Raw genomic sequence first — 22,720 nt, forward strand, 5'->3', positions numbered from 1 at the left:
TTTCCCTCTTCTTTATAAAGCATATTAAGGTTGTCCTGTGGAAACATGGATACATTGTAAAATAGATTTGCTTTTAATGAGAATCTTTCTCACATAGTCTTACATGGGCACAAATACAAACCATCTCTGCTATTCTCATACACCAACCCTGAGAGCTGAATACATCATCATTTCATACACTAAAAAGGATTTGCTTTGCCGGATTTTCTCTTGGAATGAGACATCCTGAACATCCTTCCTTGCTTGCTCTGTGAAACTTTCTGCTCTGTAGTCCGTATCTCCCTTCCTTCATGAACATATTCTCATATTTAGCTCTTTCAATTATTTGCCATCTTCACCTTTTGTGGGGGGGGGGCGGAATTACTCCTTTATAGTTAACTTCACATTGTAGTTTTGACAGTTTCTATTTTTATGTCATCTCCTCGACCAACGGGATTTGCCAGTTTCTATTCTCATCTATCATTTCCGTGTTTATAGTCCTTCAACTCTTTCCAAGGAGCCCTGGGGTGTAGGGGATTACGAGTTGGGCTGATAACCAGAAGATCAGCCCTTTGAACCCACTGACCTCTCCCCGAGGCTTTCTGCTCCCATACAGATTTACAGTCTCAAAAACGTGCACGAGCTGTGCTCCTCTGTCCTCTCGGGCTACTGAGTCTGGATCGACTCCGTGGTCAGGAGGGCTTTTGGGAGGGTTGTTTTCTTCTTGTTTTGTTTTGTCTTCTTTGAGCTCTTTCCACTCGGATTTACAGGCTTTTGTTCCTTTCACAATAATGAAAAATACTCATTTCTATTGCTGAGCTATGCATACTAAGCCTCGTGAGTCCTTTAAATATAATCTCATTAGAACCACTCAAAATAGATTTTCTCCAAATCTTGCCTCTGCTTTCCCTTTATTCTCTCTCTCTGCTGGATTAGGGACATATAGAAATTTATTTTTAAGTAACTAACTAATCATCGATTTATATTAACAGCAATATCCAAGGATGTGTCCTAAGGAACAAAGCTATAACTAGAACAAAGCTATAACTAGAAAATATTTAAGCCAAAATGTTTTATATGTGAAAGAAATGGACATTTCCTGTTTCTAGAATAAAAATTACTCTAATTATATTGGTGTTTCTATATGAAAGAATGCCATATGGTCTGTTAAACTTTTATGATAAAATAATATTTGATGATGTAGAACTGATTCCTGGAGTCCTGGTGGTGTAGTGAATATGAGTTGGGCCACTGACAGCAAGGTCAGCAGTTCAAAACCACAAGGGGCTCGGTGGAAGAAAGACTGGGCTTTCCACTGCGGTAAAAGTGACAGCCTCAGAAACTCACGGGGGCAGTTCTACCCCATCCTATCGGGTCACTAAGGGCCAGCATCTCACTCACTTGATGGCAGTAAGGGAGAACACCATCCTAATGTATTAAGTAAAAAAGTCAAAGATAAGTGTCTGTTAGACCATATTTCCATTCATGTATGCAGACCTTATACAATTTTTAACAGAACACACCAAAATGTTAACCCACCCACTCTGTGTTAACTATGTAGTACAAAGTGATAGGCCTTTACTATTTCACGTATTTACTCTGTGTATGCTAAGTAAATTTAGTAAAATATTCTTGAGGAATGTGGCAGACTACAGAAACACAATATTTGCCTATGAATAGATAGAAACAAATTGCTATATTTCTGACTTAGATCAATGTTTTAAGGTTTAAAGCCTGCTTCAAATATATAGATCTGGACAAAAGAGAAGTACATTGATATTTAACATTTGAAAAGATTCCTTGAAGGTGGGTTGTTGTTTCATTTTTCTTTAATCAGAAGTATTGGCATATAGAATCCATAACATGACAGATATGCTCTACACAACTGTTGAGGTTAACTTGGTATTATTTGGCATTATCTGGTATTGTACCTTTAGACTGTGTGCTCAGAATGAAACAAAGAAACTACAATGTTGGTTGCTAATAAACTCACTTTTAACTGCTTAGCCACCTTATCAAGTTAGCCCAGAAGGCACCGACTGCAGCTCTGCAAGATGTTTTGCCACTAGCTGAAGATCTTACTAATCTCCTCTCCAAGTGCTGCGAGTCTCCCTCTGAGGACTGCATGGCGAAGGAGGTAAGGGATCCCCTCACCATCGCCGGAATCATGCACCACGCACCTAGTGCCATTTACTGAGTGGCAGATACACTTCTTTTCTTTTAAAAAAAGGACATATAACTCACATATCACACAACTCTATAGTCTAATCCCATCAAGAAGGGTTAGTTGTACATTCACTGCCACAATCAATTTTAGAATATTTTCTTTGTTTTTGTGTTCCTCTCTGTTCCCTCCCCATCCCCCCCCAACTTCCTCTGCCCTACCGTCAATAAATTATTAATCCAGTTACAGGCTATAGACTTCTCCTGGATTTCATATACAGAAAAACCTTTTTAAAAAACATAACAACCATAACAAAATAAAACATTGAAACCTCAAACAAAAAGAAAGCAGAAACTATTAAAAACTAAAATAAATTTAAAGTGAATCAAAAGGGAGATCAAATGGCAAAGTGCTAAATGTTAGCCTAACTGCGTCTGCAAGTCTCCACTTGCAAATGCATTCTGCATGGTAGCGAGGCTGTGGACATCCCCGGGCTATGATCAGAGAGGATTCACAGGAAGCTCAATACTGCAAATGGATTCTGGACTTCCACTGTCATCCATAACCTTCTGAAACCCAGGTGTTGGCAATTTCAGCTCTGATACCATTTCCTTTGTCCCATTGAGATTATAGTAGTTACAGTCCTTGGATCACTCACAGCCTGCTGTGCTTCTCCCATGTGGATTTAGCTGATGGCTCACTTAGATGGCAGCTTGTTTGAAGGCAAATCTTTAAGACCTCAGACACTCTTGCTTCTGACAGCCAGGGAGCATCTATTTTTTGTCGCCACACTTTCCTGTAGCACCCACATCCTCCGGGATCTCTTCATGAGGGCAGACAGACAGATAAACCTGTAAGCCCCTTTCACAAACATTGTCTCAAGGAATTCACAGGTGTAACCTCTGAAATTGTTTGCTAATTCCATTTCAGAGATGAGCAATCAGAAGACTTGCAAGGCTTTAATTCAAGGCCACATTGGTTGCAAATCTCAGCGTCCACATTCAAGGACTAGATTTTTTGATGCACAAAACCTTGCTCTACTTCCATTGTACAAAATTACATTTATTAACCATATGTGGTTAGTTGAATTGTAATCTGTCAAAATTAAATAAATATATAATTCAGTTCTTGTATTCACTGATCACATTTCAAATGTTCAAGTGCTCAGTAGTGTTGGGCAGCATAGATATAGATAATTTCCATCATTGTCGATGGTTCTCTTGGAAAGATCTACATACCATTATTTCATTAGAAGTTATTGATGCTTTTATTAGACCTTTCATAATTTGATGTTATTTCAATTTTGTGCCATATGTCATTTATATAGTCATTTCAAATTGATTTAGATATGAAAAAATTTGTAGAAGTTTATCAAACCTGAAAAGGTTGAGGATTTGCTTTAAATAAATGTTATATTTTCTGGTGTTATCCAGTCCTTTGCGAAAAAAGGCATATGTTGCCTTTACTTTTTTTTAATCAAGAAAATACATTGGTATTAATAGTGTTTTCCTATAATCTGATTTACCATGCATAGGTAGGACTGTATCGCATAAGCCTCCTGCATATATTAAATCTAACTACCTAAATATGCTATATTTTTATTTCACAAGTACTCAATTATTAGATTTTTATTCTTTTTCACTGCTTTAAACAATGCTACAATGCATAGCTTAATGACTAAACTGTCCCTTCATGTAAAATTATTCTCTGAGGATAGATTCTTAGAATTGAAATTATGCATGTTTAAGGCTTCTAGTTCATAGTGATAAATTGCCTCTCAAATGTATTGAACTAATTCATTTCTGGGAGCAGTCATGCTAACTGGGGTTCATGTCAGGGTGGGGAGGTGCAAGTCTTACTTGTAGTTAAAAGCCAGTCAGAAAACTAACAATGCATAAACTCCTCACTCCTTTTATAGCTGCCGGAACACACAGTAAAAATCTGTGATAAGTTATCCACAAAGAATTCTAAATTTGAAGACTGTTGTCAGGAAAAAACACCCATGGACATTTTCGTGTGCGCTTACTTCATGCCAGCTGCCCAGCCCCCTGAGTTGCCAGCTGTTGATTTGCCCACGAATAAAGCTGTGTGCAGTAGAGAAAACACCAAAGCCAAAGAGCAGTAAGTACACTTGATCCAAAATGTACTTCACCCATGCACCCCAAGGGGACTCAGGGGATGGGGCTGGAAGGAGAGAAAGGATGCTGCTCCTTAGCAGACAAGGTACTATTTGTGCTTTCTGTGAATTTCTAGCACTTGTTCGTTGATTTTAAAGGAGCTCTGGTGAGGCTGCCAATGAAGCATTTGACTGCTAACCACGAGGACAGCAGTTAAAACTCACCAGCCACTCCAGGGGAGAAAGAAGAGGCTGTCTGCTCCTGTAAAGAGTTACCCTCTCCGGCACACCAGGGAGCAGCTTCACGCTCTCCCAGAGGGCTGTGATGGGTTGGAATCGCCTCAATGACTCACTCACTGACTCACAGCAACTCTACAGGAGAAAGAAGAACTTTCTGAGGAGACTACATTTTTATGGGAGTAGAAAGCTTCATCTGAATCCCATGGAACAGCTGCCCCACAAGTAATCCGCTACATTATCAGGGCTACTTATGTTAATGAGAGTCTCAAAACTCACTGCCATCGAGTCAAGGCGGACTCATTGTGACCCTCTAGGACAGGATATAAGTGCCTCTATGTGTTCCTGAGACCGTAACTCTCTATGGGAGTAGAAATCTGTCTTTCTCCCACAAAGCAGTTGGTGGTTTTGAACTGCTGTCCTTGCAGATCACAACCTGATGCTTAACCACTACGCCACCAAACTTCCTATCATAATAATATGTTTAAATTTTAATCAAAAGCTCAAATGATATTTTAGCTCATTATGCATTTTATTTTTAAAACAGATAATGCACATAAAGCAAATTTTTCTAGACAGCATTGGTATTTATAATACTTAGATAAAAAGCCCCCCCCACCAAGGAGACAAATAACAGAAATGTGAGTGAAGGGAGACAACGGACAGTGTAAGATATGAAATAATAATAACAATATATAATTGACAAGGATTCACCAGGGTGGGAACATGGGGGAGCGAGGGGAATGTTTTGGAAATGGTGATGGCAACATATGTGCAAATATGCTTGATACAATTGATGTATGATATTATAAGAGCTGTTAAGAGCTTCCAATGATTTTTTAAAAATATATTAATTAGATAAAAAGATATTTAGTGAACAGAAATGATAAAACTCAATCTGGTTACATCCAACTTTTAAAAAAAAGACTACTGTAAGTACACCATAGTTTTCATATCCCATACGTTGAATATCTCATGAGTACGCATTCTCGTGATGCAAACATCTTTATCAAATAAGTTGAGGAATCAGGTTAGGATATAATGTTATCAAAATCAGACCGCAAATTTTGGACCAAACTAATGATCTTATTTATGGTTTTTCCAAATACTAATTTTAGAAATGCTTGGACTGAAATGATTAAGGCAGAATGGTATAATTTTCACAAATGTATTTTCACAGGAGAGACATTTAAGGGACCCTATTGATGTTTTATATAGTGTCGATATAGTATTTGAAAAGAGAGCTTTTCCATATTCGATTTAAATGTCTGTGTTTACATAATGCATCCATGGCTCTGATAGGAGCCCAGCTGGCAGAGTGGTTACCGAAGGTTGGCAATGTGAAAGGTCAGCGATTACACTCCACCAGCAGCTCTGGGGGAGAAAGACGCAGTAGCCTACTTCTGAGTAGGGACTGATTAAAAAACTATGAGTTTGGGGTCTGTATGTGAATGTATACATAATACAGATTAATCATTTTAATTCAGTTTTAACCAGCCACAGTATCTTCATTCAAAAACAACTTCCTGAAACTTGCACTTTAATGAAAATCTTCAATAATACAAACCTGTTGATTCAGGTGTTAACTTTAGCTAAAAATGTCTTTTTCATGAAGACCAAAAAGGTTTTGCCTTTATAATAATTATCCTGCATTCCAAAACATGAATGCATACACGCATACCTACACATATATTATTGTCGTGGTGAGGTATGACTGAGTCACGCTGTAGCAAACATGAGTCCCTTGCCAATGACTGGTCCCTCCTGATAACAGAGCAAAGTACAGGAGGCGAATTCTTGCCATCCTCACTTCGAAGGAGCATTCTGGCTGCACTCCATCTGAGACGTGCTAGTTTGGTCTTCAGTGTGCTTCACCACCACCGTAATTACAATGCGCTGATTCTTCCGTAGGCTTCCTTAGTCAGGGTCCACGGCTCCCAGTCATAAGAAGCTGTTGAAAATGCTGTGGCTTGTGTCAGGTGCACCATAGTTTTCCAAATGTCATATTTTCTCTTAACGTTTTAAGGAGTTCTTGTGGAATAGATTTACCCAATACAATATGTCATTTCATTCCTTCACTGCTGGGGTCATGGCTCTTGATGGTGGGGTGAAATGACACATATGCTAATGTGCATTATACCCTCTTGTCTCGTCCACTAGGTATGCATTTGAACTCAGCAGAAGGACCCAGATTCCGGAGGTGTTCCTCAGTAAGGCACTTGACGCGACCCTCACCAGCCTGGATGAATGTTGCGGCTCCGGAGACGCCGCAGCCTGTCTTCAAGCGAAGGTGCCCTTTGTTAGATTTTCTTTACCAGCTTGGGTCTCTAGCATAGCTTTGCAAACTGCAGCCCAGGGGCCGAGTCTGGCCGGATAATGCTTATTTTTATATGCCCTGTGAGCTAAAAAAATGTGTTTATAATATTCAGTGGTTAAAAATATATCTATTTTCAGAAGAATGGTGCATGATATACAAAAATTCTAAGACATTCTCGTTTCAGTGTTCAGGAAGAAAATGTTGTTGTAGCGCAGCTGTGCTCCTCCGTTTTTGCATTTTTAAGGACTGCTTGTGCTCCACAACAGCAGAGCCGAGCATTGAGACAGAGCCCAGATTGCCTGCAAAGTCTAAATTACTTCCTACCTATCTAGCTCTTTGTAGAAAAAAGTTTGTTGATGCCTATTGTATACACAAACACAGGACTCTCATTTAACAGGCTCCTGGGAGAGTGTCTCAAAGCAAATAATTATTATTGTTTTACAGGGCCCTCTCCTGCAAAAAGAACTATCATCTTTCATTGAAAAGGGACAAGAAATATGTGCTGATTATTCAGAAAACACATTTACCGAGTACAAGAAAAAGTAAGGATTTTGCTTTGGCTGTATCCTCCAAGTTTATCATTCATCTTTGCCTAGTATTTTGATTGGGAAGCGTAGTTGAAACTCAGGAAACACTAAGTAAGAGAGCAATAAAAATAGGAGCTACCACAAGAGAGAGAGCGAGAGATGGAAAGCGTGGAAGCTAATAACTGCAGGAGAAGCCTAGGTCTCGGCTGGAAAATAAAATACACCACGCAGATGAGGTGACGGGACAATTCGAACACAGCCCCAAATTGTAAGTTATAAAATCTGACTACAGTTAAACATACATGCATGTGTGTGTGTATCTGTAGATATCCGTATCCTTAAGTCTTGGGAATTTGGGGTCTTTTCTATTTCTGCTTACCTCCTGCTGAAAGGACGAACCCATCTGTTTTGAAAGCAGGATGGCCGGAGTGCTCCATGCAGGCAGGGATAGCAAGACTTCATGTTCCACACTTTGGACATGTTGCGACGGGAGACTGGTTCCCAGAGAAGGAGCAGTGTTGGGTAAACTAGAGGGACTGCAAAAAAAGGGAAAGGTCGCAGAGACATGGACTCAAGCGTGGGAACAGTTGTGAGGAGGACGCAGGCCGTGTGTCTTTCTGCCGTGCGCCATGTCGTTATGGCTTGGAAGTGACTCGGTGGCACCTAACCCCAGCACCCCACTCAAAGTGGCAAGCATTTCTGGGCGAAAGCGGCAAAGCTGGGCTGAGTTCTGTATGAAGACACCCCTCGCTCACAGATCATTCAAGCTGCGGAAGACGGGAGAGATAGCAAGCCTTTCCCCGTCTGAAAAGTGAGACTCAGTTTGTTATGACCAGTTCCAATTGGAGAGTTGGTTTGGGCTTGTGGCGCCCCGTGTGTGTCAGCAGACCGGTGCCCGTTAGGATTTTCCCCAGAGTCCGTCAGTGTTGTTCTCCGGTGCCGTCGACTTGCTTCTGACCTGGAGTAACTCCGGGTAAAGACAACGCAGCACTGCGGGTCCTGCGCCAGCAGCACTCTGGTCCTCTGCCTGAGCCCCTGGTTGTCGCCATGGTGCCAGTCCGTCTCATTGAGAGCCTTCCCTCGTTCACGGCCCCTCTGCTTCACCAAGCAGGATGCCCTTCTCCGGGAATTTCTCTCTCCTGTCAACATGTCCACAGCATCCGTTAACAGAACAGCTAGAAGCGACAAGTTGCCTGGCCTCTGTATCCTTTATTTTCAGCATAGAAAACTCAGAAGTACACCAATGGAGGGGAGGGGGGAGTGATTTAAAATAGAGAACCCTAAGCAAGTGTTAATGTAGCATCAGGAACTAATCTTTAAGATGCTTGAAATCTAGAAACAGAAAGCACACGACAGGCCGAACATAGAGGCTAAGAATACAGAAGGAAGTCACCCATATTGAAATCACTGAGCACCCTTAAGTAGAAAGATTATAATTCAAGTTCAGCAGCAATTTGCGTGCTCACTTTCCTGGTCTTGAAAGAGATGTAGATTTCACTTTTTAATCTAACAATAGGTTACCAGCACTCATTCAACAGATATCACTATTTTTATTTTTTTATTCTATAAGATCTAACATAACTATCATTTGCCCTAGGACCATGTATAAAAACCCATGTAGTAAACTTTTACGTGAAAATATCTTTCAGACTTACGGAGCGATTAAGAGCAAAATTGCCTGACACCTCTGCTACTGACCTCGCCCAGTTGGTGGACAAGCACTCAGACTTCGCCTCCAAGTGCTGCTCCATCAACTCCCCTCCGCTCCACTGTGACTCAGAGGTGGGCGACTGAACACGCTACTCACCACTCGGTGCTCCCAGAACCGCGCACTCCACTTCACTCCTTCCTTTCTTGATACTGAGGGACCCATGTGCAATAGGCTTTACCTAGTGCTCGACTCTGCCACATTGCATCATTAGTATCGTTTCCACTTTAACGACACAAGCTATTACTCTAATTTTGCTTTGGCTTAACACAAAAAACAATACAAATACAATCAGAGCACAAATAAAGGTCACATGATTATTCTTTTTTACCGTAAGAGTTCTTTTTTAAAGGTTAAAAATATTTATCTTAAGACTATGAAGATGTTGGGGTCTTTCTTATTACATTTTTATGTCTTTTATGTCCTATCACTTGGCATCCAGTTTTGAAAGATAAATAACTTAGAACTCCTATGTATCTGCCAGTTTTCCTTCACAACCTCCCTAAATTTTGCTATTTATCTTATTTTTAATATTATTAATGATGATAAGACAAGCTTTTTTGTCACCATAGTTTTCCAAAAAATATACAAATTGTCAACATTTAAATGAATTGAAGGAATGATTGTCACCTCCTTTTGCTGTGCCTTTTTTCTCCTAAATTCTTAATTCATTCATATTTTCAATAGGCATTTAACATCAGCTGTTTCTTTTGGTTTTTTCAAAATTTACAATATCTTTTCTGATTCTATTTCTTCCTTTTTTCACCTTTGCATGTTTTGGCACTGTTCTATTATTTTATGATATTGATGAATGCTGCAGAGATGGCTGATTCACCTTTGAAAGAAACTTTAAGTAGCTGTACAATAATGGTTGGTCATTTTGTGTGTTTCATATGTTATTTATTTGCCTAATGCCAGATGAAATGATTCTTTCCAATTCGCATTCATCTTACTCAAAATGTAAACTGTCACTCATTCCATCTCTTCCTACCCAGTCTGGAATGCTGCATTTGAATCTATCAGTTCGTTGGGTTTTTTTGTCATGTCAAGAAAGTTTTATTCTACTACATATTAGGGAAAGTTTTCTTATGTCGTTCATCAGATTCCCTTCTTCAAGAGAAGCGATTATGTAATACTGTTAAGGGATTTTGTTGTTCTTACTGCGATGGTTTGTGAGTTGCTGTGACACTGAAGGCTGTGTGTATCACTGGTGGTTCAATACTAGCAGGGTCCCTCAAAAGTGAGCAGGTTTCAGCAGAGCCTCCGGACTAAGAACAGACTAGAAGAAGGAATAGATTGTCCACTCTGAGGAATTATACACTGTAAACCATGTGGGTAGCATCGAAACCTTGTCACATACTGAAAATCTCACGGATAGAAAGAGAGCCTTGTCAGACCTAGTACCAGAAGATGAGCCCCTCAGGTCAGAAGGCATTCAAAGTATGACTGCGGAAGAGATGTCTTCTCAAAGGATAGCCAACCATAAGGACATTGATGGAGGAAAGCCCAAGGGAGAAGTCTTCAGATCCTTCGTTTGTTGATGGGGCATGGAGTCAAAATGAGAAGAAACAGCTGCAAGTATCAATTAATGGTCAGAACAGGGAATCTATGAAGTATAATATAGGAAAATCGAAAGTTGCAAAAAATGAAAAGCTTTTGGGATTTACTCCCATTTTACTCTTGGCAGTAATAAATTCTCTACTATTGGCTAAATTAATGACACTATCAATAGAATTACCTTATGCCCCAGGTTGATGATTTATCGTATTCTTATCATAAAATGATAATGGTGTCTCAAGAGTGAACCAGAGACAATAAACCATAGTTACATGAATGGATTTGGGACTTGTTAATTCTAGTCCCAATCTAAGAATAATTAGTCCTTATGGCATGACCCTGTTCAACACTTACCTACATATAGATCAATAAAACGTGGATAGAAAGAATAGCATCTGAGGTCTAAAAAGCTTTTTATTTCTCCTGTTTATTATACTGTTGTTGGTCCAGTTGTGAGGCCTTTTTTTAAATCATTTTATTGGGGGCTCATACAACTCTTATGACAATCCATACATACATTGTGTCAAGCACATTTGTACATTTGTTTCCATCATCATTCCCAAAACATTTGCTTTCTACTTGAGCCCTTGGTATCAGCTCATCATTTTTTCCCCTCCCTCCCTGCTCCCCACTCCCTCATGAACCCTTGGCGATTTTACACTGTCCGACGTCTCCCTTCACCCTCTTTTCTGTTGTCCATCCACCATGGAGAAGGTTATATGTAGATCCTTATCATTGGTTCCCCCTTTCTACTCCTCCCAGTATCCCCACTCTCACCACTGCTCCTGAAGGGATCATCTGCCCTGGATTCCCTGCGTTTCTGGTTCCTAGCTGTACCAGTGTACATCCTCTGGTCTAGCCAGATTTGTAAGGTAGAATTGTGATCCCAAAAGCTTGTCTTAAAACAAGTAGATATCTAAATGAAGCTTAAACTCAGTCCACATAGAAGAAGCACGCCAGCCTTTGTGATCCAAGGAATTGTACAGAATAAAATCCAAATCTGAAGGATGAAATGGTATCAGAGATTGAATTATGAAAATCCATTTTGAAGAAGGCTAGGGAGGACAGTGGACGCCCAAAATCCAATAGCAGAGTCCACACATGAATGAAGTCTCCAGTAAATCCCCTCTGACCATAGTCAAGGCATGTGAACAGCCATGCTACCAGACAGAGTATTGTACAATCAATTATAGTAGATGTAGTTAGTCTCTCTTTGACCTGTTTTAAAGTTGTTATATTTTTTAATTTCATTTTAAAAAATATTTTATGCTTTTTATTTTCTATGTTTTAGGTAGTCATTGTTGTTGAGTTCTTTTGCTTTCTGTGTGTGTTTTGTACAATTTCCTGTATACGAAATCTGGATAGGTAGATTTACAGAGATAGTAACTGGATAGGTAGGTGTGTGGCAGGGAAGGAAGCTAAAAGCAATGAGTATTACAACAAATGTTCTGAAATTGATTATAGTGTTGATTACACAAATCTTCCTAATATGATTAAATTGTATGATATGTGAAGCATATCACACAATAGCCAGGAAACTATGTTTTTAAAGAGTTACAGTCTTGGAAACTCATATGGGCAGCTTTACTCTGACCTACAGGGTCACTATGAGTCGGCACCACTTCAGGGCAGTGAGTTTAAGTTGAGAATGTCTACTCCTGTGAAGATTTACAGTCTTGGAAACCCACAGGGGCAGTTTTCATCTGCCCCATAGAGTCACTATGAGTCAGGGTTGACTTGACGGCGGAGGGTGAGTTGGATTTAAGGGTACCCTATTTCAACCACCATACAACTTCATGTATAACAACATTCTTTCATTAGTTAGGCCCCCATCATCATGCATACTGAGGAGCCCTGGAGGTGTAGTGGGGTCCTAACTGAAAAGTCAGCAGTTTGAAAACGTGAGTCACAACATGAGAGAACGATGAAATAGGTCCTTTCTCTTCCCGTAAAGATTACAGTCTCAGAAACTCACATGGGGCAGTTCCATGCTGGCCTCTAGAATCACTGTGAGTTGGCATGGAACCCAACTCACCCTGACTCTATAGGTTGGTTGAGGATAACATCGATTCAATCTAGGGTGGTTGTTCGCTTTCAAGCAACTAGAAACTATGTACAATCTGTTCCAAATTTCAGATTTTCTACTATTCAAAATGGATTTGAATGCTTTTTAAAAATTAACTAGTGTGAGGTCTAGTCAGAAGTCTGGGCTGTGCTCACCAATCCTAACATTCGCATTTAATAGTGAGGTGTTTTCTTTGTTTTTACTGTGCAATGATCAGACAACGTTAATTTGATAGCTTGAGTAACATAAACTTGGATTTGGGGGGAGAGAAGGCTTTTCCTTTACATAAATTTATAGGTTCGGAGTTCTCTTGTAAATAGTTATACTCATCTCAAATGTGTCTGCTTCTTCATAGCGATTTGTAACATCAGAATTCTATATTAATAGCATATATTAGAATCATATTTTAGATGACACCTAGCTTTCATTAAGTGCTGCACTATGTAAGACTCTAAATCCAGAGAATTAAAACAAGTTAGATTATGGAGGTATTTTGGTCCTTATGGACATTCAAACATTTAACATAAACAACTAAATCGAACACTTTCTCCTTTTCATTTCAATTTGTCTTTAGTAATATAACACCAGGATTTAAGTTGCCTTATCCTAGGAAAATAAGATCAGCTTACCTAAAAACTATGTGCCACCAAAAAAATATTCTCTGAGATCCCAATCATTGAAAAAGAAAGAAAAAATCTAAAAGCTTTTTGCATTCTCTCAGGAATGCCACTTTGGGAACCCTTCCTCCACCCCTCTATTATCTGTTGATCGAAACCCAAACTCATAGGTGATAACTGGACTTCAGGCTTCCTTCAAGCACCTCTTCGGTCATTTCTTTGAGTTGCTTTTCAGTATATTTTTCATAATACTTTGCCATTTCAAAACTGTGTTATTTTCAACTACAATTGTGAGACGCTATGTTTGCAGCTTTCTATATCACCAGTAAATTTATACGAGAGCTACTGCTGCTAAAAAAGCCAGTCTTTCAGTGATCACTGGAGAAACGTGAGAAGAATGGAGTTGTTGAGGTCTGATTATGGAGGACACCGAGGAGACCCTCCTACATTACTACTGGTTCTTCTGATTGCTGTTCTATGCTGATCTTTCAGCGAATTTGTGCAGCTCACTTCGAACAAACTCTACTGTTTGAACACCGTTCCCTTTAATTGTCAGTGCTTCATGTAATTATTTGCCTTATTTAGCCTATAATGTTTAGAACATATTTTATTGTTATGCCTTCTTGTCCTATGTGTTTGACAAGCCAGTTGCTTAAAAGTTGTGACCATCCACTTCTTTGACTCTCAGTCATTTAAATCCAGGGGTCACTTTTCAGACCTGGCTGCCATTACACACAGCACTACTGCTGAGAGAGAGGCAAAAGGGCCTGGGAACCACGCTAAATGAGGGCTCATTATTATGTGACACTGTACTCCTGCCCTCGCCCTGGTCTAGGGCATTCACTACAATTTTGTGTCTGGGGTTTAGGTGCCATAGAGGCCCACTTCCGAGAACTCATTATCCTGCTTCTCCTAAAGTGTCCCAACAGAGTGCTAGTGGGCATCAACTATGGCTTCCCAAAGCACTCAGAAAACCACTGCAGTTTGCTGGAGTTAATGATTAAAATCCTGACAGCATAGAAACAAATGCAAATAGCCATGTAAAAGCTGAGCCAGGAAACAAATAAAGGGGATGATTCTCACTCACTCTCTCAATCTCTCTCTCTCTGAACTCAAGAAATACTGCCATATCCATCTTAGTTTTGATGACTCTCCATGTGACAGCTAACACTTACTAACCTATGACTATATTTCAGAGAGGATATGAGGAGCTTTAACACATATATGATGCAAAATGATCCAAAAACAATTCTAAAAGCTAGATACCATTTTAATTCCCCCTTTGCTGATGATTTTAATAAGATTTACAGAGGTTAGGGAAATCATAAGTTCATTTCATGAGTCTCAAGCACATCTCACTGCATGGGATTGTCACATACTTCAACCCGAATTTAGTTCATGCTATGACAAAAGGCTACTATTAACTAAAGAAACAAAACAAATCAATATCATTAATCAAATATGATACAACATCATGACCCTTGATTACTTCTACAGTTGATCTCTTATATTCCTTCTCCTCCATCTCCTATTTCACTTGTCCTGAACTACTGTAGCTTTTCAAGCACATCTTGCTTTAAGACCTTTGCGCATGGTTACTCAGCCTGGATTTCCCACTCAGTACCTGGCTGAAACTGTCCTCATACTTCAAGATTGAACCTAGGTCCCACGTTCTATGGTCCCATAACGTTCCAGACATATCCCAGTCGGAGCACTAATTAAACTCTATTGCCATTGTTTTCTTGTCCTTCCAAGGTGCGACTCTTCAAGTACAGAGACAGGTAGGACGACATATATGTGAAAGATGGCTGCTAACAAATGTAGCATATAATTACAGTTTTGGAAAGAACTTTTCCTTTCGTTTGAAATGTCTATATTTTCTGCATGATTGAGTAGGTTACAAGTAAAATATTGCACAATTTTGATAATAAACTCTTTTGTTCATTCTCAGATTGAGGCTGAAATGAAAAATATCCTATAGTTACGATGCCTGTGTGTTGTCTTAGGTAAGTACATTTTTCATAGGCAATAACAAAAATACAAGCATTGTACAATGTATCTTAAAAATCACGGAAAGATTTTATCTAATCAAATTATCTATTCTAATTATTTGTTCTTCATTCAAATTTATTTTAACAAATAAAAATATTAAGACTCTGAAGAAACTAAGGGGCGTATATCAGTCGGACTTTTAATACACTTTAGGACTAGAATCAAGGTTTATTCTTTTTCAGGCTAGTGTTATTTCTACCAAAATTTTACTTCTAAAATAATGGTGTGCTTAGTCATTTTAGTGGATTTTAATACACTTCCATGGGAAAAGACATAATTTTAGAGGCAGGGTCTCCAGAAAAGTTCTTAGGAGAAAGAGGTATAGTTCAAATTAAAACAATACTGTTGAAGTATTGTCACTTTCTTCTTTCAGATATTACATGTTAATACATTAAAAGTACCTGATGTTGGGAGCACAGATAGATTATTTGGATATGACTCAATGCCTTAGATGAAAGGTTACTTTCACTCTGTACATTTTAACAAAACTATTTTCTCTCCAGATGCTATATTAATTTTTAAATTAATTTTTAAATATTAAGTTTAAGATTAGAATTCGAATTCTTTAATTATTTGGATTATCTTAGATATCCATTGAAAATTTTAAACCATGTACTCTTTTTTTATTTTACTGACTTATCAACAACTTTCCAGAAATGACGTGTAAACAAAAACTCTCTTAATAGACTGATGATTAAAATTAAAGCATTCCGCATACTAGTTTGGGGCAGGCATTTGAGGCAATGAAGAGGAAAATTAACACCGTGAGAAAGAGCATACTGGACGGTCCGGCAAACTGGCCCTTGGAATGAGTCCATTTGAATTGGAATCCCTGCTCCTCCATCATTTATCTTTGTGACCTCAATCAACTTAACATGTGCTCCTAATGTTTCATGTGCTTCAGAGGCATGTTGTAATGATTGAATGTGAGATGACAAACATAAAATACTTCCCCAAATCCATTCTCACTGTCACTGAGGCTGTCCGCAGACCCCTGGTGACCCTGTAGAACAGGCTACACATGTGCCTGTGAGTTTCCACCTACATAAAATACTTAGAAAGAATGACAAATAGTCACAATAATAAGAGCAATTTTACTGTCACAAACTGCTGCTGCTATTGGTGATATGAATCTAAACTTAAAAAGACTTTTCAACTCACAATTTGTTATATTTTGGCTTGTAAGTATCATTATGTTCTGAAAAGAAAGAAATATTCCTCTCTTTGGAGAACAACCCCATCAAAATGAAAGTTATTTGCAGTGCAAATATTCAGGAGTTGAGCTAATATCTGGTCTCTAATGCTGCTGTTGTGTTTTTTTCTCCATTTAAATGAATCCAGACTCCCTTGACCTCAATCCACTCATAATAATGTCTAGAGTTTTTAAAAAATCTGAGTATAAAACTGTTACCTTACTCTAGCCCTCCAAGATATCTTATGCTTTAATATGTTGTTATTTATATGAGAGCCTTGCCACTAAATGTGTTTCCTTTTGCACTATTTATCCTTCAGAAACTCTTGGCGCATTGTCTTTGTGTCTTCTGTGTCGTCCCAGATCCTGGGAAGCACAGGCTAAAACTGGAAAAGAAGGAAAGGACATACTAATGTGATCGATTTCAAAAGATTGTTTATAACCACATACTTTCCAAAATACTCTAGCTATCTAAGAAGGCTGGTGAAATGAAAACTCAGTTTTCAGGAAGTGCTGAGTCAGACTTGAAACAAGTGCTCAATTTACACTTGTCTAGTTTAGGGTCCTGCGAATAATATATATTTTTTCACTGGGGTTAGGTTTTAAATTATTTCAGAAAGTAAAAAAGATCACGTACAGCTAAAATCAGTATTCAGACTTTCATACATTATCCCTGAAGTATAAGGAATCTTACATATAGGACATCATGTGTTATGTATAAAAGAATAATCTACTTAACAAGATATTGTGTATATAGACAAAATATATGCATACAATCCTATTGTATATACAATATTTGACATACACTAAATATTTTCATTATATAAGGATAAACAAATAAAAACCTTTTAAAATAATAAAAGTAAAATTAAAGTCTGCACACAAATCATTCATTTCAAGCAGTCTCCTATTCCGCCACATTGCTGAAAATGCTAATGAACACCAATGATAATTGTACTGTCTCAGCATAACAATAAGAATGGGATGTTACCATCCGCCAGATACTGTTTTAAACACATATGCATTATTATATTCATAAGCACAACAGTAGCCCAAGGCAAAAGTATTACTAGTAGCAGAGCTAAATTAACAAGCTTATTCATGATCACATAGCTTGTAAAATTCACTCTAATATTAACCCAGGAAGTCTGGCTCCATAGCTCATGGCCTCATCCAGTATTCCTTATAATCAGTATATGATGTAACCTGAGACAATGCTGAAGGATATTATATGTATTCTAATTGAAAATATTATTGGGAAGTCAACTGGGCGAACAGGAGTACATCGACTATACAGAGTTCTGTAAAATGTTACTAATTTTCCTTAAAAGAAAAAGTTCAGAGATCAGCTGTTGTAGTCTTTGAACGTAGTCTCAAAGAGTCCACATGGCTATACATTACTGTGAAGTTTTGTCCCACTAAAAATCTTACACAGAAATGAAGTTATTATTCAATGTTCTGCTGTTTGGAACACAGACTAATATACTGACTCTAAGATGCTATATATCTCATTCATAAAACTTTTCCCCCCCAGATCTACCATTAGTCAGTGTTTTCCTACAGCCCTTAAATAACTCTTCAGTTGCTATACCTCCTAACCCTTTGGCCACCCAAACACAAGCTGGTCATCTGTAAAAGAAAGAAAGAAACCCTATAACCCTATATATACCCTTACATACTGCTTCCACAGATTTCAACAGCAACCATTGAGCCATTTGAGCTCGATTTGATCCAGGGTCTATGTGTTATAAATCACAGTCTACAACAGTGAAAAGCTATCAAAAGTGCATTGTGTTAAGAATAGATATTTGGTCTCAAAAGAGCAAAATTATATCTTGTTCACAAGATTAAAGGATATATGTAGTAGCGGTGGGATGTAAGAGAGCAATTCCAACTTCATCATTTGGAAGTCGAAATCTTAAAATTTCTTTGAAATTAAAGGATTGCTTTAAATACATCATTTTATTGGGGGTTCATACAACATTAACACAATCCATCCATCCATCCATTGTGCAAGCACATTCGTACATTTGTTGCCATCATCATTCTCAAAACATTTTCTTTCTCCTTGAGCCCTGGTATCAGCTCATTTTGCCACCCTCTTCCTCATTAACCCTTGATAATTTATAAATTATTATTATATTTTCACGTCTTACACTGACTGAAGTCTCCCTTTATTCACTTTTCTGTTGTACATCTCTCTGGGAGGGGGTTATAGGTAGATCATTATGATCAGTTCCCCTTTTCTCCCTCCACCTTCCTCTTATGCTCCTGGTATGGCTACTCTCAATATTGGTCCTGAGGGGTTTATCTGTCCTGGATTCCCTGTGTTTCCAGCTCTTATCTGTACCCATGTACATGCTCTGGTCTAGCCATATTTGTAATGGAGAATTGGGGTCATGATATTGTGTGGGGAGGGGAGGAAGCATTGAAGAACCAGAGGAAAATTGTACATTTCATCGGTGCTATACTGCACCCTGGCTGGCCCATCTCTTCCCCACGACCCTTCTGTAAGAGGATGTTCAATTGCCTACAGATTGGCTTTGAGTCTCAACTCCACACTCTCCCCCTCCTCCACCCCCATCCCCATTCACAATGACATGATTTTTTGTTCTGGGTCTTTGATGCCTGATACCTGATCCCATTGACACCTCATGATCACACAAGCTGGTGTGCTTCTTCCATGTGAACCTTGTTGCTTCTCAGCTAGATGGCTGCCTGTTTATCTTCAAGCCCTTAAGAACCCAGATGCTTTATCTTTTTATAGCCAGGCACCATCAGCTTTCTTCACCACATTTGCTTATGCACCCATTTTGTCCTCAGTGATCGTATCGGGAAGATGAGCATCTCAGAATGCCAGATTAGAACAAAGTGTTCTTTCCTTGAGGGAGTACTTGAGTAGAGGCCCAATGCCTGTCTGCTTCCTTAACACTAAACCTATAAATATATGCACATAGATCTATTTCCCTATCATCATATATAAATATATTTACATATGTACATGCCTGTATTTAGACCTTTATAAATGCCCTTTGCCTCCTAGCTCTTTCCTTTATTTCCTTTACTTTCCTCTCGTCCCACTATCATGTTCAGCCTTCATTGGGATTTCAGTAATTCCCCTTGGCTACATTGCCCTTGATCCAGCCCCACCAAGCCTCCTACATTCTGCTTGCCATCAATTTTAGGTCACTTGTTGTCCCCTTGTCCCTGGGTTTGCTAACACCCACCTCTTTTCCCACATCTCTCCTTCTCCCATGCCCCCCCCCCAACGAACCAACAGTGCCATTGTGTTCTCCTCCATATTGTTTATCTAGATATACATGCAGAGTTAATAATATGCACAAAAATAAGACAGAGCAAAACAAAGCAACAAAAGAAAATAAAACATTAACAACAACAACACTTGAAATTAAAGGACTTGATGAGTATATTTGTCAAGTCAATTTTTAATCTTGGATTGAGACAAATACTGCCCTCCTTATTTTTTTCCCAGAAATTTGAACTATTTGTAGAAGTTGTTTTTGTCTAAAGGTAAACTTGTCTTTAGATAATCTATAATTCATGCCTTCTAATCAATGATTTAATACCATTCCAGCCTTATCTAAAGTCTTACTGTAAACTTGAGTTGTCATCTTGACAGTGATTGGTCCCTAGATCAATTCCTTTCGTCAAGCCTTCTTTAATCAAGTTTGTGGCACGTGGCCACATGTGCCTGCCCTTCTGAAGATGTAACTGTTCTTTCAATAAATCTACTTGTAACCACCATCTTTGGTAACAATTAGTGCTCCTTGAATTGTTGAAACATAAAGGAATTGGCCTACAATGCCAAATCAAGTTTAATGAAAACTAATTTAAATATCAAAATTATACCTCTTATGTATTCACATTATTAAAAAGACACTATCAAAGAGAAAGTAGACTTTATTACACTATAAAAACTGAGCTGTGTGGGTGGGGTTTGATCAAGTGCAAGGTATCCAAGAGGAATTACTGAAAGCTGAATAAAGGTTGAACATGATAGTGGAACAAGAGGAAAGAAAAAGGAAAAGAGGAAAGAACTAAGAGGCAATGGACATTTATACAGGTCTAAATACAGGCATGTACATATGTAAATATATGCATATAGAATGATAGGGAAATAGATCTCTGCACATATATTTATATGTTAAGTATTAAGGTAGCAGGCAGACACTGGGCCTCTACTCAAGTACTCCCTCAATGCAAGAAAACTTTGTTCTAATAACCCAGAATTCTGTGATAGTCACCTTCCCTGACATGATCTCTGAAGATAAAAATAAGTGCATAAGCATATGTGGTGAAGAAAACTGATGGTGCCCCTCTCAAAATATATAACATCTTTTGAGAGGGGCATCTAGCTGAGAAACAGCAAATCCCACATTGATGAAGCACACCAGCCTGTGTGATCGTGAGCTGTCGATGAAATCAGGCATCAGGCATCAAAGACCCAGAACAAAAAATCATATCGATGTGAATGAGGGGAGGGCAGAGTGTAGACAGAGTGCAGTGTCCATCTGTAGACAATTGAACATCCTCTTACAGAAGGGTCACAAGGAAGAGACGAGCCAGTCATTGTGCAGTACAGCACTGAGGAAGCATACAACTTTCCTCTAGTTCTTTAATGCCCCCCCCCACCCCATGATCATGATCCCAATTCTACTTTACAAATCCAGCTAGACCATACACAGCTATAGATAAGATCTCACCACATAGGGAAATCCAGGACAGATAAACCCCTGAGAACCAATAATGAGAGTAGCACTATCAGGAGAGGAAAGAGAAGGTGGGCTGTGGGGGGTGGGGAAAGGGGGAACTGGTCACAATGATCCACACGTAACCCCCTCCCAGAGGGACAGACAGCAGAAAAGTGGGTGGAGGGAGACAGCACTCAGTGCAAGACATGAAAAAAATAATCATTTATAAATTATCAAGGGATCATGAGGAAGGTGGGGGGCAGAGAATGAGCTGACACCAAGGGCTCAAGTAGAAAGAAAATGTTTTGAAAACAATGATGGCAACATATCTGCAAATGTGCCTGACACAGTGGATGGATGATGGATTGTGATAAGCACTATAAGAGTCCTCCATAAAATGATTTTTTTAAGGAGCTGTGATACAACTCTACTATAGGGTCTTGGACAAGAGAGGAAAAAATTAAAAAGGGATACATCTGTCTAAATCCAAGGTAAAAAATAATTTGACAAATATAGTCATCAATATTTACTAAAAGATAGAAACTACTTAACTATTATTCCACAGTTCCATGCCTGGGCCCTCCCTATACATGTTCTAAAAAGAAAAAGAAAAAAAAAACTACACAGTGCACAATGCGGGCCCATCACAATTGTTAGTTAAATGTACATCTATCAGGTGGGTCATACTAGATACATGGATCATGGCTTTTCCATCAACATATACGTTACAGGATTTCATATGAATCTGGATAGCAGTCTTACGGTTATTGCTCACTTGCTCTGCCTTTCTAATACATTATTCATTTCCATTATTCTTATAGATCCCGTGTGGGGAGTGACCTCTGATGACCTATCCTTAGTGATTCCGCCAAGCTTTGGGGAAGAGAATTAGGATACTCCCTGTCTTTTTCCAGCTCCAGTGCTTTTGTGCAGTGATCATTGTAATACATTTAACATGAAAATAAATGGAAATACAATGTAAACCTGAGAAATGCTACAAGAATGGTCTCTGTTGGTCTTCAGCACTGCGTCTGTTTCTTTCACTAAAAGTTGCAGTAGGCAGCGCACACCTCATGACCCCTGCTTTCTCCAATGTTCTGCTGCCGTTCTATAAAAGATTCACAACATTAAGCATCCACTTTACAATTCCCAATACACTAAACTCCATTCCCTAGTTGCTTCTTGAGTTTAGTAGGCCCCATTAAGGAGAAGCTTTGGATAGCTCTTTGTTTTTAAAAAGAAAGCTCTTGAGAATACTATCTTGCTCCCAGCTGCAAGCTGAATGACATTCATCAAGTAACATCTGCCTTGTAAAAAGAAAATATTTATCTTCATGAATGCATTTTGTTTGTGTTGAAAATGTCTCCTTTGAACAACTTATTGAATTAAAATTCTTAAAATACTATGATTCTTCAGGTTATCTCAATATATAAAATCTATATATGACAAGCCTTTTATGGGCTTTTTGTTGCTGTTG

At 38.7% G+C, this 22,720-nt stretch overlaps 1 protein-coding gene across 1 annotated transcript in view; it reads left to right on the plus strand.

Annotated features, from left to right (window-relative positions):
- Positions 1-22,240, plus strand: part of GC (GC vitamin D binding protein) — a 51,489-nt gene extending 29,249 nt beyond the window's left edge. Inside the window, exons 7-13 of the mRNA XM_045284183.1 lie at positions 1,987-2,116; positions 4,062-4,264; positions 6,657-6,786; positions 7,258-7,355; positions 8,990-9,122; positions 15,239-15,293; positions 22,065-22,240. Of these exons, the coding sequence (XP_045140118.1) occupies positions 1,987-2,116; positions 4,062-4,264; positions 6,657-6,786; positions 7,258-7,355; positions 8,990-9,122; positions 15,239-15,268 (724 nt within the window). The 3' untranslated portion in view covers positions 15,269-15,293; positions 22,065-22,240. The remainder of the gene's footprint in view (positions 1-1,986; positions 2,117-4,061; positions 4,265-6,656; positions 6,787-7,257; positions 7,356-8,989; positions 9,123-15,238; positions 15,294-22,064) is intronic.
- The last annotated feature ends 480 nt before the right edge of the window (positions 22,241-22,720 follow it).

The sequence above is a fragment of the Echinops telfairi genome, unplaced genomic scaffold (genome assembly GCF_000313985.2).
Source record: "Echinops telfairi isolate 266 unplaced genomic scaffold, ASM31398v2 ScPeMD7_7468;HRSCAF=8506_0, whole genome shotgun sequence".
Lineage (NCBI taxonomy): Eukaryota > Metazoa > Chordata > Mammalia > Afrosoricida > Tenrecidae > Echinops > Echinops telfairi.